The 18,315-nt window shown below is 55.0% G+C and overlaps 2 protein-coding genes across 2 annotated transcripts in view; one reads left to right on the forward strand and one right to left on the reverse strand.

Annotated features, from left to right (window-relative positions):
• The window catches only part of RPS28 (ribosomal protein S28), a 197,842-nt gene that overhangs the window by 176,648 nt on the left and 2,879 nt on the right, over positions 1-18,315 (reverse strand). The gene's annotated exons all lie outside the window — the stretch shown is intronic.
• Positions 5,580-18,051, forward strand: KANK3 (KN motif and ankyrin repeat domains 3). The gene is given in 11 exon segments (XM_087955043.1): positions 5,580-5,837; positions 6,848-8,614; positions 9,485-9,587; positions 10,238-10,543; positions 12,188-12,278; positions 12,622-12,841; positions 14,264-14,362; positions 14,365-14,405; positions 14,534-14,734; positions 16,708-16,799; positions 17,551-18,051. Coding segments are annotated over 11 exon segments (2,952 nt in total). The 5' UTR covers positions 5,580-5,818; the 3' UTR covers positions 17,564-18,051.

The raw sequence follows: 18,315 nt of genomic DNA on the forward strand, positions 1-18,315 counted from the left end.
CCGTTGCTTCCTGTCCTGCCTTCTGGGGCCTTGGAGAATAAGTTGAGCCCTTCTTCTTCTTCTTCTTCTTCGGGGCAGCCCTCTGATATCATGCCATCATGTCACCCCTGGTCCTTCTTTTTATTAAACTAGACAGACCAAGTCCCAGCATTCGTTCAGTGGCATTTGACTGGCAGGAATTTTATGGGCCAGTTCCCTCGGTGTGGCTTCTTTCGTTTGTTTTTGCTCCGGCTGGAGTTGATGTGGAGGGTATCCAGCCACCCAGAAAGAGACTAATTTCTAAACATTAGAAAACTAATTCTGGCTGCCCAGGGAGGAGCCTTATAAATGCCTACAAAGCCAGAACTGAGAAGACAGCAACAGATAGCAAATATTGCCTTCGCACACACACACAAAAAAAAAACCCTCTGTGGTGGGTTATTTTATTATTTTATTTTTATTATTTTTTATACTGGGCTTTTCCTATTTGTAAGCTGCCCAGAGCAGCCGTGAGCGAGTGAGCAGCCAAATAAATAAATAAATAAAGCAGCTGAAGGAACAACGGGGCCCCTGATTAGCTGCTGCCCAAAGATCGCCCGGACCGACTACAAGCTGCGGTGTGACCAAGTGGCAACAAGGGTGCATTGGAAGAGCTGCAAGAAATATCATTTGCCTGCCAGCAAGAACCGGTTGGGACCATAAAAGGAGAGAAAGTCGTAGAAAAGGAAGAAGTTGAAGAGCTCTAAGACTCTGGAATTCAAACAGACGGGCACCTGTCACGTCACACCCCCAGACAGTGATTGATAAGAAAGACAAAAAAACACATCTGGATAGTGGATGTGGCAAGTAACGAGAGAGTCACTAGCTTTGCTGGCTGGGGAATTCTGGGAGTTGAAGTCCACCAGGCTTAAAGTTGCCAAGCTAGGAGGGTGGAGGTTAAAACATATGAAGAACACCTGCAAAATTAGATCTGTCTCGTTGAATGAAAAGAAGGATTAGGGGGTGACGTGATAGCAGGGTTCCAATATTTGAGGGGCTGCCCCAGAGAGGAAGCGGGTCCAGCTACTCTTAAAGGCAAGAAAAGAGCCAATGGATGAAAACTTACCCAGGAGAGAAGCAAAGTCGAACTCAGGAGAAATTTAGAACCCTTAAATCCATGGAACGACTTGCCTCAAGAGGTTGTGGGCGCTTCGACACTTGGAAGTTTTCAAGAAGAGGTTTGGACCACCCTTTGTCCTGGAACAATGCTTGAGCAGGGGGGGGCTGGACTAGATGACCTCCAAGGTCCCTCCCCAGTCTGCTATTCCGTGATCTAGCCTCCATTTCCGATTCTGCTGGCTCAGAAGCTGAATCGGAGCCCCCACACCGGGTGGGCCGGCTTCTCTCCATCAGCCCCTTCCCTGCTTGAACCTGCATTTCCCAAACCCCGCTGGGAATGTTCCTAATCGGAGGGACCAGTAGCCAGGCCAAGGTCCACCCAGGTCAGGTCAACGCCGAGGGCAGCTTCACCCGGCGACGCCCTGCTCTCGCTTCCTGCCTTCCTTGGTTGCTTTCCTGAGGTTCTCGTGGCTCTTTTGTGCTTAAAGCAATGTTGGATTTCTGCCTCGGGGCAGGCGGAGCTTTCAAACGTTTCACTTTTGAGGCTTGTGGACTTCAACTCCCAGAATCCCCCCCCCCTCGGATGGCAATCCTGGCAACCTGGCAACGTCCAGTTGCTTCTTGAGAAGCCCCTTTGGGTCACCCACCCTTCTCCAGGCGGAAGGCCTCTCGCCCTCTAGGCATGCCTCCCCGTGTTTGCAGACTGGCAGAATGTTTCCTGGGACCCAAAGGTGCTTTTTTTTTTTTGTTCAGGAGGCAGCTGGACTTCCTGGTTTGTCTTTTGAAGACGTTTTGCTTCTCCTCCCAGAAGCTTCTTCCGCTCTGACCGGATGGTGGGAAAGGGAAGGATGGATGCCCCTTGCAGACAAAGCTGGTCCTTTGCATCCTTTGAGAGGGTCGCTGAGGCCGCTTGGAGGCCTTTATCTGTGTCCTCAGGGTCAGCTGAGGGGGGCAAATGGGGGAGGAGCCTTCTTGGAACCCCTGAGGAGGTCATCCATCTCTGGTCCTTTCCGCACGTTCCTTTCAGGAGGCTCCACAGCAGAGGTGGGATTCAGCTGGTTCCGACCAGTTCTGGAGAACCCGGTCAATCCACACTCCGACTGGCCCCGCCACCCCCATCTCTTCTCTGCCTCCCAGCTGATCGGTTGCATCTCCTTCGGTTGCCCTGCCCAGGAGAACGGAGCTGGAAAGCAGGTTGGTGGGATGGGGAGGGAAGGGGGATTTTCTAGTATATCCTTCCCCTACCACGCCCACCAAGCCACGCCCACCAAGCCACGCCCACAGGACCGGGAATTTTTAAAAAAATTGAATCCCACCACAGCTCCACCCCCACTCATCCTCTTTAGCCAGATTCAAGAGATTTCTCAACAGGCGTGTTCCCATTTGGCGGATCTCCTGTTTTCTGGATCAGAACCGAATGGAAGGGACCTTGGAGGTCATCTAGTCCACCCCCTCCTGCTCAAGCAGGAGACCATACACCATTTCAGATAGGTGGCTGTCCGGTCTCTTCTTGAAAACCTCCAGGGATGGAGCACCCACAGTGGCCAGCAGTTCCACTGGTTCATCGTCCTCCCTGTTTGGCAGTTTCTCCCCAATTCCCGGCGGCTCCTCTCTGAGCCAGGATCATTTCAGAACAAGCAACGTCCAACCGGGATGCTGCTGCTTCCCCATTGAACCCCTCAGCTCTTCTCCGAGCCAGAAAGCTGCCGGTGCTCCACCCCCCCACCCCCGCCCCCAGAATGGGGTCTCCTGCTTGGGCGAGGTGGGAGGGGGTTGGACTAGATGTCCTCCAAGGTCCCTTCCAACTCTGTTATTCTGAATGAGAAGCCACCCGCCCACTCGGGGCTGGCGTGTCTCTTGCACCCTCAGCCCAGCCAAGGGGAGCCACGCGGGCCCCCCCAAGCTCCGCGACGGGCTCCGGGAGGGGCGGCGGCGGGAAGGCGGACCCCTCCCTCCCCTCCCCGAGGGTCCCTCCCCGGCCCGCCCCGCCCGAGCTCCAGAGGGGAAGCGGCGCATCCCTCGGCCCTGACTCACGCCGCGGCCCCGGCCAGAAGGGAAGCGGCGCGCCCGCCTCCGCCTGCCCTCGCTTGCCCGCAGCCGGACCGGCTCGCTGGGCGCCCGCCGGCCGAAGGCGAGCCCACCGCCCGCCCGCTGGGGAGCGGAGCCCGCAGGCAAGTCGCAGGGGTTGGTAGAATGCACAGGGACCTTGGAGGTCATCTAGTCCCACCCCCGCTCGAGCAGGAGAGTCTAGTCGAGGTATTCGCCTCTGCCGAGGATCGAACTCACAGCCTCCCGATTGTGAGGGGAGGGGGGGGACGGGGTCAGAACTCAGCCCGACTGTCTCTTCCCCCGTCCCCAGCCCAGGCGGAGGAACTCGGCACATGCTCAAGGAAGGGAAGGGAGCTGCGGAGGCAGCCAGAAAAAGAGAGTCTGTGGAGGGAGGGTCTTTGCCCGACTCCCCCGGGAGAGTTTGGGAGCAGTTCGCGGGACTTTCCACTTGTCTCGGGGGAGCCAAGTTGCTAGTCCTCAGGACACCTGCCGGCACCTGGGAGAGAAGGGAGCGGGGGGGGGGTCCGCGTGGGGAGGGGTTTCCCAAGATTTAATCCTCCCTTCGGGACTCTCTCGGAGACAGGCGGGAGGAGCCGAGTTGCTCGCGAGTAGCCCCGGCCCGATTCAGCGCCTGGGGGCGCAGTCTGGGGGTCGGGGGTAAGACTTGCGGGGGCGTCTGGCAGCCAGCCAAGGCTCGGAGCCGTGGGGGGCACCTGCCACCCGGACCGCCGCGGGGCTGCTGAGCAGCTTGGCGGAACCCACCGGGACCCCCAAGTTTGTCTTGGCGGGGGTCCTTCTCTGCGCCTCCCCTCCCCCTTGGAGGGGACCGCTTGGAATCCCGACTTTCGCTTTCAGGGCGAGGTGTGTGGCGGGGCCGATTGACCGTCACGAGAGCCTCGCGGGGTCCCCTCCTCCTCCCCCCTCCCCGTTGTCTACGCGAGGCTTGTCTGACTCACAACTGCGGACTGGCCCAAATTTGGAAGCGCTTTCCTGCGAGGAGGAGGAGGGGGGGCTCCAAGTGCCGCGCTCCACGCGTGTGTGTGTGTGTGTGCCGTTCCTCGGCCGTTTCCTGCCTTTGTAAGGGCTCCTTTCAGGGCCGAAGGGGGCTCGGGGGGCGGATGCTGCCTCTGTCCTCAGCCCCCTCCCCCTTCCCTCCGGCCGCTTCTTCTGGGGCGTCGCCCGGTCATCCTGTCGTGGGAATCCGCTGGCTCCTCGGATTGACCTGGCCGGCCTTGCACCGGCCCCTCCTGGCAGCCCTGCCTCCCCCGCCCCCCCTTCCAGCTGTTTTACCAGGCAGGTCCCGCTGCACATCTGCAGCAGCAGCTGCTTCCCCCGTGTGCCCCGGGGCAGCAACTAAGCCTTCTCTATTAATAGAATAGAATAGAATAGAATAGAATAGAATAGAATAGAATAGAATAGAATAGAATAGAATAGAATATATACATAATACATAATAATACATGTAATATGTAGGGGGCGTGCATAAGCGCACCAACGTGCCTACCGTCCCTGTCCTATTGTTTCTCTTATTCTTTTATTTTTCTTATATGTACCCATTTCATGTATTCACAACTATGTATACACTTGTACTTATCATCTTGTAAACAATTGGCAAATCAAATAAATAAATAAAATAAATAAATATAATTACTATAACAAAGATACAATATGCTATACTATTATATAATTAATATACAACATAATATATAATAAATATAACATGTAACAACAAAAATATAATATAGTTATAATATATAATATACATCATACATAATGTAATATATATAATTACCATAATATAACAAAGATGCAATATACTATACTATAATTAATATATAACATAATATATAATTCATATAACATATAACAAAAATTAATATAATTATAATATATATAAAACAATACAATATATATAACATAACACAAATATATAATTCATATAACATATATAACAAAGAATATAACAGCAGAGCATAGCACAGCAGAGCATAAATTCAATCGTTTGAAGATGGTAAGCCGCCCAGAGTTACCCCACACTAAGATGGGCGACCAGTACATGTTACAAATAAATATAAATAAATGTCAAACTTCCTTGCTTGGGCTTATTAAATCCACCTTGGCCACTTCCCTTCCCTCGGATGGGAGTTCTTCCTCCTTTTCTGCTCAGAAACTGTAGGTGGGGAGGGCCCTTGAGGCCATCCAATCCAACCCCCTGCTCAGTGCAAGGATCCTAATCCAAGTGCCCTGACAGAAGCTTGCGCAGCCTCCCTTTGACCCACCAGGGAAGTTGTGGGTGTTCCGACACTGGCTGCCCAGTCTCTTCCATTTGTCTGAAATGGGATGGGGTTTCCTGCTTGGGCAGGGGGTTGGAGTAGATGTCCTCTGAGGTCCCTTCCAGCTCTGTCATTCAAGCCACCTCGGTCTTGCATGTGGGGCTGAGGACTCACCTTCAGCTGCTGATCAACCTCAGTTCCTCCTTTCCGGGTCTGAGGCTGCCATGGGAAGAGTCAAGGCAGGCGGCCCTCAAGTTACCACCCTAATCCAGCCTGGATTTAGGGTCACAAATCATGCCGGTCACTAAGCAGGTCATCCGTGCCACCAACCCGGTTTTTCATCTCCGGTGTCCTTTCTCTGCAGGTTGACCCCTCCTCCTTTGGGGAGAGCTGGACTCCGGGGGACCCCGGAAGCAGGAATGGACCAGGGCTCCACAGGTAACCAGGATGAAGGGCAGGTGGGGGGGAGGACGGTTCAAGGGGGTGGGGGAATTATCAGCTGCTCCCAAGACTTGGCACCTGGCAGGCCCTGGAGCTGCCTTGCAGGGGTGGGGTGGGGGCTTTGCCAGCTGCTTTGTCTGGGCTCGGCCCACAGGGAGGGAGGTTCTGCAGGTGGGCCTGTCAGGGGCAGGGAGGGGCTGTGCAATCACCTGCCAGGCCCAGCCAAAGGGGCAGGGAGGTTCAACCCATCCCTTGGGCTGGCGGACCGGCTCTTCCTCTGAAATGGTATGTGGGGGAGTCCTTGGGAGACGAGAGGGAGAGAGAGAAAGAGAAAGGAGAGGGAGGGAGGGAGGAAAGAAGATAGGGAGGGGAGAGAGGGAGGAGGGAGAAAGGGGAGGGGGTGGAAGAAAGGAAGGAAAGCAGAGGGAGGAGGGGAAGGAAGGAAAGAGTGGTGGTGGAAGAAAGGAGGGAAGGAAGGAAGCAGAGGGAGGAGAGAAGGAAGGAGGGAGGAAAGGAGGAAGGAAGGAAGGGAAGGAAGGAAGGGAGGGAGGGAGGGAGGAAAGCAGAGGGAGAGAGAAGGGAAGGAAGGAAAGGAGGAGGAAGGAAGGAAGGAAGGAAAGTAGAGGGAGAGGGAGAGAGAAGGGAAGGAAGGGAAGGAGGAGGAAGGAGGGAGGAAAGGAGGAAGGGAAGGGAAGGAAGGAATCAGTCTGGGTCAGGGTTTGGGGTGCCTGTGGGCTTTTTTGCACTGCTGAGCCCAGGTGACCTGGCAGGTGCTCCAGGAACTCCGCAAAGGAGCTGCAACTGGAGGGAAGGGAGCAAAGAACATAGAATAATAGAGCTGGAAGGGACCTTGGAGGTCTTCTAGTCCAACCCTCTGTCCAACCCCGTTTCAGATGAGTGGCTGCCTAGCCTCTTCCAGGACAGGACTCTTCCCCCTCCCCCAATGACCCAACGCACAGGAACGCCCCCCCCCCGGGGCACTCACGCTATCCCTGCTTGCCTCCCAGGTGTGGCCGGCCCTTTCTTGTGCCCGGATCAGGACCAGGGCCGGGACAAGATGCCTTACTCGGTGGAAACCCCCTATGGCTTCCTGCTGGACCTGGACTTCCTCAAGTACGTGGACGACATCGAGAGGCCAGACCCTCCGGAAGCTTCCCTCCCCGCAAGGGAAGGGCTCCAAGCCGGCCCAGAGCTTCCCCCGCAGCCAAATGGGGGCTGGGCCTCCACCGAGTCCCTGTCCTCCTCTGCCAGCGAGGATGGGAAGCTGGCCTTCTCCCCGCGGCCCCGAACGGCATCCTACGGAACCAAGGAGCACGCCGGCAAAGACGGCTGCTCCTTCCCGACGTCTCCTCCGCCGGCCGGCCGGCTTCTCCCTCCAGCTTCCCCCAATTCGGTGGGTAGAGGCAGCCGGGTGGAGACCACCTTGCTGGAGACCAGCAGGAGGCTGGAGGAGGCACAGCTGGTGAGCAGCGAAGGGCCTGCAGCGCCCAAGAGGACGGGCGGCCCTTCCCAAAACAGCACGTGTCCCCCCAACTCTGCATCCTCTCCGTCCGGGGAGGGCCAAGCTGAGCCTGTGAAGCCCAGCCCCCCTAATTCAGGAAGGAGCACCCCGGTTCCGGCCGCGAGCCCCGCACACCTCCATCACGTCCGCGAGCAGATGGCCGCTGCTCTCAAGCAGCTGAAGGAGCTGGAGGAGCAGGTGAAGATGATCCCCCTCCTGGAGGAGCAGATCTGCCGGCTGAAGCAGGAGAAGGAGCAGCTGGTGGCGGCTGGCTTGGGGGAGAAGCGGGAGGCCGAAGCCGAGGAGTCGGGGGTCTTCTGCTTCCCCCCAAGACAAGGCCTCAAAGATGGGCCTGCTTGTCCGGACCCAGGAGGGCCCCAGCCTGAGAGGGAGGGAGAGGCGACCAAAGGAAGGACAAGTAAGATTGCAGAGCTGAAGAAACTGACCGAGCGGCTGACCGGGCCAGAGAGGGCCGGGAAGAGCAGAGGAGCGGGCCGGCCCTCAAGAGTGGAGCAGCCCGGCCAGAGGTCCATCGGAGTCGGAGAGGAGGCGGACATGAGTGAAGTGGTTTGCTACTACCGGAGCCAAAGACCCTGCCGGGAAGTGGCTGTTGGGTGCGAGAGGGAGACGTGCGACGCAGAGGTGTGGGTGATGGAGTCCTTCCTTGGGGTTTCCTCGGCTGCAGAGGAAGAGATGCAGCTGGTGCAGCAGAGAGTCCAGCACCAGCAGGCCATCATCACCATGCTGGAGGGGCACCTCAAGGAGGCCACCCAGGAACTGGAGGAGTTGAGGGTGGAGGTTTGCTCCCGTAGGCCGGGCAGCCTGGTCAGCCAAGCTACCTCGGCCTGTCCGGAGATGGCTGAAGCCTGCGTGGAGGCCGTGACGCCCACCCGGTGCCAGGCTGTGGGCAGCCACGTCGAAACGGTGGAGGCTGGCGTCCAGAGCTTTCTGCAAACGTCCCACGTAGGAGTCGGTTGCAACTTGCAAGGAGAAGTGAACGGAGAAGCAAAGGCCACCGAGGAGGACTCGCCACGGAAAGCATCCCCGATCCCCCTGGAGCACGGGGGCCACAAAGGGCACCTCAGATCCACAGTGGCAACGCCCGATGCCGGCACAGCTGAGGAGGGGTCCGGCTCAGAAGATGCCAGGCAGTCCACCAGTGGCAAGGAAGGGACCGCACAGGATGAACCAGATACTGGCCGAGCTTTGCCCCTGGGGATGGGTGGCAAGGGCAGCCGTGAGCCCAACGGGGCAGAGGGGGCCTCGGGGACTGGTGAGTGCCACCGTCACATGCAGCGCACAAGGTCCAAGCTGAAGCCCCCAAACACAGCTGAACGCCCCCCGTGTAGCTTGAAAGGTCTCCTCTACATTTTCTTCCTGCCCCTGAAAAGGTAGGGAAGTTTTCCTCCCCACACAGAGATCACACACACACACACACACACACACACACACACACAGCAGGCCCCTTTGCACAAAGGCCACTCCCTCTTTCCCTTTCTTTGCTTGTGGGTACCTTCCTTCCCCGCTTTCATTCCCCAGGATGAATTCACACAATGCCGAGCACCCCCTCCCCTGACTCACATGAAGTGGTTCCCCCCCCACTGCACCATGGTTCCCCCTCCCATCTCCTTGCCCGGGACTTCCTCTGCTTCCCACTTAATGACCCGCACACCTTGGGTTACGACCCCCACACCAGGACTGCCTGGATTACTGTCACCAAAGCAATCAAGTCACGTGAAGTTAAAGACTGCTTCACAACGGCAACCCCGGTCGTCCCCGGTGCAGTTGTCACTGAAGGACTACCGGGTTTCCCCAAAAATAAGACCCCACTGGAAAATAAGCCCTCGTGTAATTTTTTCAGGCTGCTCATTGGTTGATAATATAAGCCCTACCCCCAAAAAACAAGTCCTGATTAAGATGGTCAGCCAGCCGCATTTCCTTGAAAAAATAAAGACCTACTCAAAAAATAAGACCTAACGTGTCTTTGAGAGCAAAAAAATAATATAAGACCCAGTCTTATTTTGGGGGGAACATGCGGTATCTGTAAAGGCAGGGTGTCAATCTAGTAATGACAAGCATTGGGATGGGGGGGGTCCTCTCCTCCCCCATCCTGCACTCACCCACCCCTCCCCTTCCTCCGCAGGTGCTCTGAAGTCCATAATGAAGCGGCTGGACAGCCCGGCCAAGGCAGAGCCGGGGGTCAGTGGGAAGAAGACCCTCCAGTTTGTGGGCCTCCTGAATGGCGAGTACGGACCTCTCCTCTCCTTTGGTGGGAGAAAAAAATGGAGGGGTGGACCAATCACAGGGCCCCACACAGCCTGGGGGGAGGGGGAGGACGGGGCTGATGGTCCCCTTGCTCGATGTGGATCTAGCCTCCATGTCCAGAGGCAGTCTTCCCCCCCACACACACCAAACACCAGCACTTGCCGACCCCTGATCTGGAGTACATGCTCGGGTCCTTTAGAGCAGTGATCCCCAACCTTTTTTATGCCGCGGCCCGGAAAATGCTTTCTACCCGGAAAAGCTCACCGGAAGCACTTTTTCATCAAAAAAAGATGGCGGCGCCCAGCAAACCAGCGGCCCGGTAGGACTTGTTCCACGGACCGGGACCGGTCCGCGGACCGGTGGTTGGGGACCCCTGCTTTAGAGAGGAGTGGGAGGCACCCGAGAGGCAGGGCTGGATAGAACCAGGCCTAGGAAGAGACCCCTGACCCATTCAGGAGCAGCTGGCAAGAGGAGAGGGCTTTGGGCTTCCCTGCCTTGCTTGCTGGTGGGATTCGATTGGGGGTCTTGGTAAGATGGCAGAGGGGTGGACAAGAGGGGTTGGGAGGGCAGCTGCGAGCCTGGGGTCACATCTGGGACCCTGGCCCTCCTCTGACGCCCTCTCTCATGGCAGGTATGAGAGCACCTCTAGTGAGGAGGAGGAGGAGGAGGAGGAGGAGGAGGAAGAGGACAAGGAAGAAGAGGAAGAGGAGGAGGAGACCCCAGGCGTGGGATCTGCCCACAGCTCCTTCAGCGAGACCGTTGGCGGCTTGGAGGGCGATGCTGCTGCCAGCCCGGATGTCAGCGACAGCAGCGAGGAGGAGGAGGAGGAGGAAGGCAGCCCGGGCACAGAGGAGGCACCACCAGGGCACCCACAGCTGAGCCCTGACCCTGAAGATGCGGCCGGACAGGGAGGAGCAACTCCCAAGGTCAAAGAGAGGTAAGAGCGGTGAAGGACCCCAGGCCCTCAAACCACATGCAGGTTCCCTGCCTAGGCAGGGGGTTGGACTCAGGGGTGGGATTCAAAAATCCCAGCAACTGATTCGCTGCTCGGTTGCTGGGTGGGCGTGGCCTACCAGAACTTCCGGGAGGGCCGTTTTTTGCCTTCCCCAGAGTCCGGAGGCTTCCCTCGGGCCTCTGGGAGGGCGAAAATGGCCTCCCGGACTCCGGAGGCCCTCCGGAAGCCAGAAACAGGCCCATTTCCGGAACTTCTGGAAAGGCCGTTTTCTCCCTCCCAGAGCCTCCTGCACTTACCTGCATCCAAAATGGGTCACATGGAGACTCCTGGGAGGGGTGGGGAGGGGTGGGGCTGGGTGGGCGGAGCCAGCCAGTCAGTTCAACTACCGATTCAGCGAACCAGATGTCAATTTAACATCCGGTTCAAGCGAACCAGTCCAAACCAGCTGAATCCCATCCCCTGGTTGGACTAGAAGACCTCCAAGTTCCCTTCCAACTCTGTGGTTCTAAGATTCTAAGGCCTCTTCCGGACCTTCCTTGCAGGGAATGGTCTGGATTTTCCCGCCCTCACCAACTGTTCTTATTCCAGACTCAGTTCCTCCTTTCTGTAAATGGGTGCATCCAACATCAGGGGATGCCACCGAGGCTCGAATCGTAAAAGCAGCCCGCATTATGTCCTCTCCTCCCTCAATCAAGCTGTGCTTGGCTGGGGTGCTTCACGCCTCAGCCAGCTGCCTGGGGGATTCTGGGAGTTGAACTCCCTCACCCACCCAAGAGGGAAAAATATTGGACTGGAGGATGGAAAAGTCGCTTCCAACCCTTTTGGTCTGAAGGACTTCCTGGAAAAACGGAAGCAGGCCCTGCTGTGGATCTTCAGTAATCTCAGCTAGAATCAGGAGAAACTTTAAAATCTTCAATAATCTGAGCTAGGATCCAGGGAAACTTTAAAATGTAAAATAACTTGAACTAAAACCCCGAGAAACCTTAAAATCTTCAATAACCTGAACTGGAATCTGGATATTTTAAAATCTAAAAAATAACCTGTACTAAAATCTGGAGAAATTTTAAAATCTTAAATAAATAGAACTAAAATCTGGAGAAACATTAAAGTCTAAAATAACTTGAACTAAAATCTGGGGAAACTTTAAAATCTAAAATAATTTGAATTAAAATCTGAGGAACGTTTAAAATAACTTTTAACTAAAATAAAAATAAATTTTAAACATCTAAACTAACCTAAACTGTAATCAGGACAAAATTTAAAAATCCAAAATAACTTGAACTAAAATCTGGACAAACTTTAAAATCTAGGATCCAGAGAGCACGTCATACCAGCCAATGACAAACCTCAGCATCCCTCGAAAGCGGAAGCGGAGGAGCCTGGCTTTGGGGAGATCAAAAAAGAGGGGAGGGGTCCTGGTTTCCCCCAAAAAAAGCAAGAGGCATTCAGGGGCGTTCAGAGACCTGGCAGAGAGGGGTCCAAATCAGAGCCATTAAACCAGAAATGGCCACTACTACTGGTTTTGCAAGTCCATCTTGAGGGGCCGGTCCGTTTTCTTGGCCGGATGCGTTGTGTGCCCCGCAAAGGGTTCCTCAGCCAGCTGACCCCAATCGGCCTCTCCGGCAGGTTTGAGCTGAGCCCGTGGATGAGAGAAGCCTGCTTGGTGGTGAGGGCCCACCTGGGCCATGGCAGAGGGGCCCCGAAGAGCAAAGAGCTGGTGAGTAGCCCCAGGAAGCGGCCCTTGGGCTTGGGGGAGGCGGAAAGAGCCGGCAGGGTTTTCACTCCGTGCCTGGCAGAAGCCGCCCTGGGCCGGGAGGGGGGACCCCACATCCTTCCACAAAGGACCCAAAGTAATTCATCTGCTTTCCCACTTTGGGGGCAATTCGTGGTGGCCATCTCAGGGCTGCTTTGTCCCCCAAACTGGCCGGCACAGGCTTGCCGGAGTTACGGGTTTTCCTCCCCGTCTCTGGGTGCAAAAGGGAGCCCCGGAACGGAAACACCTCCTGCGAGGCGGGACAGGCAAGGGGCGCGCATTGACCTCTGCTCCGCTTGGCGCCCAGCTGTCCAGCAGCAGCCTGGTCCTGCGGGAATGGTTCCGGGTGTCCAGCCAGAAGAGTTCCCGGGCCAGCAAGGTGGCCAAGTACCTGCAGGCCCTGGACGAGCTCTCCCCGGCACTCCTGGCGCACGTCCTCAACCTCTCCGACGGAAACGGGAACATGGCGCTCCACTACAGCGTCTCCCACTCCAACTTCGACATCGTCCGGCTCCTCCTCGACACAGGTGACCCGCCCAGCCAGCCACCCCGGGCAGGTGCCCCCTTTCTCAGGTCTGCCCTATAAGTGAGGCAGGTGGCTCACAGACAGGATCAGCCCCACCCTTCCAACTGGCCCCTGGAATAGAATAGAGCTGGAAGGGACCTTGGAGATCATCTAGCCCAACCCCCTTCTCAAGCAGGAGACCCTCGACCATTTCAGACATGTGACTGTCCAGTCTCTTCTTCAAAACCTCCAGTGATGAAGCGCCCACAGTATCTGGTGGCAAGCAGTTCCACTGGTTAATTGTCCTCCCTGTTGGAAGTTTCTCCTTAGTTCCAGGTTGCTTCTCCCCATGAGGAGTCTCCATTCTTTTTTGTCCTGCCTTCAGGTACTTTGAGAATAGCTTCTCTTCTTCTTTGGGGCAGCCCCTCAAGTCCTGGAAGGCTGCTACCACGTCCCCCCTGCCAAACCCAAATCCCACAACCCTTCTTCATATGGTTTAGTCTCCAGGCCTTATCTTCTTAGTTGCTCTTCTCTGCACTTTTTCCAAAGTCTCAACCTCTTTTTTGTAACGTGGGGACCAAAACTGGACGCAGAATATTCCAGGTGTGGCCTTATGAAGGCTTTATAAAGCAGTGCAAATACTTCGTGTTGATTCTGTGCCTCTGTTTATACAACCCAGGACTGTGTTCGCTTTTGGGCTGCTGCCACCCACGGCTGGCTCGGGTTTAAGGGATCCTCCACTAGGACTCCAAGGTCCCTCTCGCAGTCCCTGTTTCTGAGCCAGTCCCTAAACAGACTGGAACGGATAAAGCCTCACTCTTTCCCCCGCCCCTCAAGAAAAGCCCCTTTCTACCAGTCTTACCTGACGATTCCCAGTTGCTTCTCAAAAAAAGTGCAGAGAAGAGCAACCAGGATGTTGAGGGGACTGGAGGCTAAAACATACGAAGAACGGTTGCAGGAACTGGGCCTGGCTAGTCGAGGGAAGAGAAGGACCAGGGGAGACAGGAGAGCAGCCTTCCAATATTTGAGGAGGGGCTGCCACAGGGAGGAGGAAGGGGGTCAAGCTATTTTCCAAGGCACCCGAAGGCCAGACAAGGAAGAATGGGTGGAAATTGATCAGGGAGATATTCAAAATGAGAAATAAGGAGAAATTTTCCGACAGGAAGAACAATCAACGGATGGAACAGAAGTTGTGGGAGCTTCATCCCTGGAGGCTTTCAAGGGGAGATTGGACTGCCATTTGTCAGGGATGGCGTAGGATCTCCTGCTTGGGCAGGGGGTTGGACTAGATGACCTACAAGATCCCTTCCAACTCTGATTATCTGTAAAATCTTCCCCAATGCGGTGCCCATGGGCCACTGAAGACCAGAAAGGCAACTCGGGGTTGATGGGGGCTTCTCTCCCTCATGTCCTCACCACCAATTTCTCCCCCCAAAAAAATAAGGTGTCTGCAACGTCAACCACCAGAATAAAGCAGGCTACACGGCCCTCATGTTGGCTGCGCTGGCAACCATGGAGCGGCAGGACGACATGGCCGTAGTCCGCGCCTCTTCGACCTGGGCAACGTCAACGCCAAGGCCAGTCAGGTAGGTTTCTCGGGGGGCAAGGCAGGCCCTCTCTGGGACCGGAGAGGAGTTCAATGGGAAGCAGGGCGCTCTGGGCATGGTCGGGAGCCCTCGGACAGCCCTTGTGCCCGTTTCCATTGGGGTTGCAGGCCGGGCAGACGGCGCTGATGCTGGCGGTCAGCCACGGGAGGCAAGAGATGGTGCAGGCCCTCCTGGCGTGCGGGGCAGACGCCAACCTGCAGGACGAGGAGGGCTCCACCGCGCTCATGTGCGCCTGTGAGCACGGCCGGGCGGAAACCGTGCGGCTGCTTCTGGCGCAGCCGGCCTGCGACACCTCCATCGCAGATCATGTAAGTCGCTCCCTCCGGCTGTCTCAAGCTGCTAGTCCTCAGTGTGGCAAACGTTCCCAAAGGAGGCTCACCCGAACCCAACTTTTCTCTTTGTAGATATTGTGGAATCGAACTTTTTTAAAAAAATATGTTTATTGATAGGTTTTTTTTCCTTTGTATACAACATGTGCTTAAAGAACCGTGTTCTGTTTGGGTGAATCCATTTCCATCTTAAGCTCCTAATTTCTACCTCTGTGGCATCTAACTTAGTGTAAAAGCTACACCAGGGGTCCTCGGTCTACGACCTGGAACCGAGCCCACACGCAAACTCCATTTGTGGAAGTGTGCCAAACCATCCCCTCTCCTGCCAGCAGTCCGCAGAACTGGGAAGATGAGGGACCGCTGAGCTACGAAAGAAAAGTATTTCGAGGATCACCCAGGCATGATATTCCCTCTGAAAAAAATCGGGGCCGGCCAAAGAGACCCCCACCGCCGCGCCAAGAAATCGCTGCCCAGCTCCCTTTTCCTGCCGCTCAGCAGCCTCCGCTCACACCGCCCGCCCGGGCTCCGCTCAGGTATCCGGCTGGGGCTGTCAGGAGTTGCTACCGCCAGCGCGGCTCAGTCCCCGCTGGTTGCCTCGGGAAGGGAAGGCAAAACCAGGAGCCGCTGCCGTTGCAAAGCGCGGCGCGGCTCTTCTTTTGCCTTTCCTTCCTGAGGCAACGGGACTGAGCCACGCAGAGCCGCGCCAGCGGTAGCAACTCCTGACTCGGGGCCTCCGAGGGGAGGGAAGGAGGAGAAGAAGGAGGGGAAAGGGGGCCATTCCCCAAAAAATCAGAATTCGATTTTAATCGAATAATATCATGTCTGGGATCACCTTGTGTAAAAGAAAAAAAAATCCTTTGTCCATGTTTTCTCCTCTCCATTTTCCCATTTTGGCATGAATTCCAAAGCTGAACTTTTGCAAAGATTAAAAAAAAATAAAGCAAAAATTCTGGGTTTCTTCTTCCTTTTAAAGTTCTGGGAACTTAAGAATTTGTCGTAGCTTTTCTCATTCACCCACATTGCCCTGGTGCTATTTAATGCACCCCAATTCCAACCACAAACTCTTTAGGTGAAGGAACATCAATATCCTTGATTTACTTAGTGGCCCATTCGGAGCTACGCCCGGCCTCCCCGGGGGTGCTTACCACCTGTTTCTGAAGTTTCAGTGGCCATCACCACCGTCCCACGTGGCTGCGTTTTGGATGTTTGCAGCGTCCCAGCTCATGCGGCCACATCTTAATGCTTTTGCCAAACAAAATGGCGTTTCCAACGTTCAGCAAAACTGCTTCATGGCGAAGACTGGGTTTGCCTAACGGGTCACAGTGGCTGCTTTATCTCCCGTCCGTGATTTAAATCCACTACTAGGCCATCTCACAAGGCGAGGAGGAAGTGAAAATCACCTCAAAGCCATTAAAACTTTGGGCGTTCCTCATTCGAATCTCAAGGAGCAGGGCCAGCGTTCCAGCCACCCTCCATTCCAGACAGACCTTTTGCAAGGTTCCCATCTGTGAAAAATCTGAAAGTTTCAGGCTTCCTTGCAAAAGTCAAAACTACAAATCCATTCCCCACCCACCCACCCCCCTTAGCTATCACCACACCACATGATCCAATCCCCATCCGTCCTAAAGTGAGATCCCCATTTCATTATGTGCCCCACTCCGTGACCTTGAACCAAACAAAAGAATTTTATTTCGTCTAACTAGATGTACTCCAATGAATTCCCCCCTCCCACTTTCTCAGGCTCCATTATGGCAGCGTGGAAGCATCGAATCTCAATGTGGCTTCCAAAGGTGACAAGCAGAATCGAGAGAAGTTAAAAAATGTTCAGCATTTTCATAAAAATAGCTAACAAGACTCCTGATTATTATTATTTTTTATTTTTATTTTGGAAACACAGGGCTGCCTCTTGAGGCCCAGACACCACTCGTAACTTTCCTACCTCTCTCTTATAGGACGGCAACGATGCTGTGGCCATAGCCTTGGAGGCCGGACACGACAACCTCGCGGCTCTGATATCTGCCCACCTCACACAGTCCGCAGACAGGTGAGCGCACCCCCTTGGCAGAGGTCCAGGTGCCCTCACCAACTAGCCCTGAGTTTCTCTGGACTGAAGACTGGTCACCTGTTAGATCCCAAAGGGGCATTTTTTTTCAAGAGGCAACTGGACTTTCTTGTTTTTGCTTTGAAGACATTTCACTTCTCCTCCAAGAAGCTTCTTCAGCTCCAACAGGATAGTGGGGAAGGGAAGGATTGATACCCCTTGCAGACAAAGCTGGTCATTTGCATCCTTTTAGAGGGTCGTTGAGGCCACTTGGAGGTTTATCTGTGTCCTCGGGGTCACCTGAGTGGTGCAAAAGGCTCCTGTAGTCTGGCATTTCTTTTTTCCCCCCAATTTTTGTAGTCTGCAAGGTCTTCAAAAGAAAAAAAGAGAAAAGTCCAGTTGCCTCCTGAAAAAGCACCTCTGGGACAACCACGACCTGGACGACTGAGAATCTCCGCAGACGTTTCACCTGTTAGATGTTAGCCTGTCGGTTTCAACCTGCGCAAGGAAACCAAGGCCGAGTCCCACAACAGGCACCAAAAGCACAGTTGCGGAGGCTGGGTCAGACGCTTTAGAGAATGTCAACTCCTGGCCTTCCCTCACTGAGCGGACCTTACGCTGAAAGAGGCTCTTCCCCCGTTGGCCAGACAGCCTGCAGACCAAATCAGAGCTCAGGAGGTGCCAGGAAAAGAAGTTACAAGAGGAAAAGAGGGGGGAGGCCTCTTCAGCCATTGGTTTTTGTCTCTGTTCACAGGACGGGAGCGTGACACTATCCGGCTGCAACCCCAGGCGGCTTTGGCCCTTGAACTGTCCCGCCTGCAGCTGGCTGGAAGGACCCGCAACCAAAGAGAAAGCCCATCATTCCAGGAAACGCTTCCTGCACCGCTATCAACCTCCGGCGAGCGCTTGGGATCCCTGCGGGGTGAAGCTCACCCTGGGGCCGGCTTCACTAATTCGGGCCGCCCACCTGGTCAACCTGACTGGGGCCTCAGTTCCACCAACAAGGGAAAAGCCATCAGGGAAAAGCAGTGACCCGGTTTTATCGTGCAAAATTCTTGCTCTGCGCACATGGAGAGAAGTTGGGCAGTGGAGGCTGGTGCCCAAGGCCTCTTCCCCAAGCAAGCAAGGGGGGGGGAAAGGCATTCACCAGCCAAATCTCCAACTGTAATCCAAACTGGGTGGAGTGCTCCATGGGGACTAGAAACTTACCTATCCCAATTTTTATCTTGCTAGAATAAAATCCCATAACATTTCATTCCTGTCTCGTGCTGTTCTGGCAGAGGGTCGAGTTAAAACTAGGGAGGACATTTCGGGCAATTTGTTCACAGGCCGTTTGGGGTACAATATTCATGTGGGTCTTGTTTGTAAAGAGGGCTCCGGACTCAATTGAGACAAGGAGCCCACCAAAGAAACAGAAATGGTGGTCACAGGAGCAATTTCCAAATGACCGGAGTTAGAGGGGCTGAAAGGTCACTTATCATTTAGTCCTTGGTTTGCAATCTGTCAGAGATAAGACACA

The sequence above is a fragment of the Notechis scutatus genome, chromosome 1 (genome assembly GCF_049901735.1).
Source record: "Notechis scutatus isolate UNSWTSFEM ecotype Mainland chromosome 1, rNotScu1.2, whole genome shotgun sequence".
In the NCBI taxonomy this organism is placed as follows: Eukaryota; Metazoa; Chordata; class Lepidosauria; order Squamata; family Elapidae; genus Notechis; species Notechis scutatus.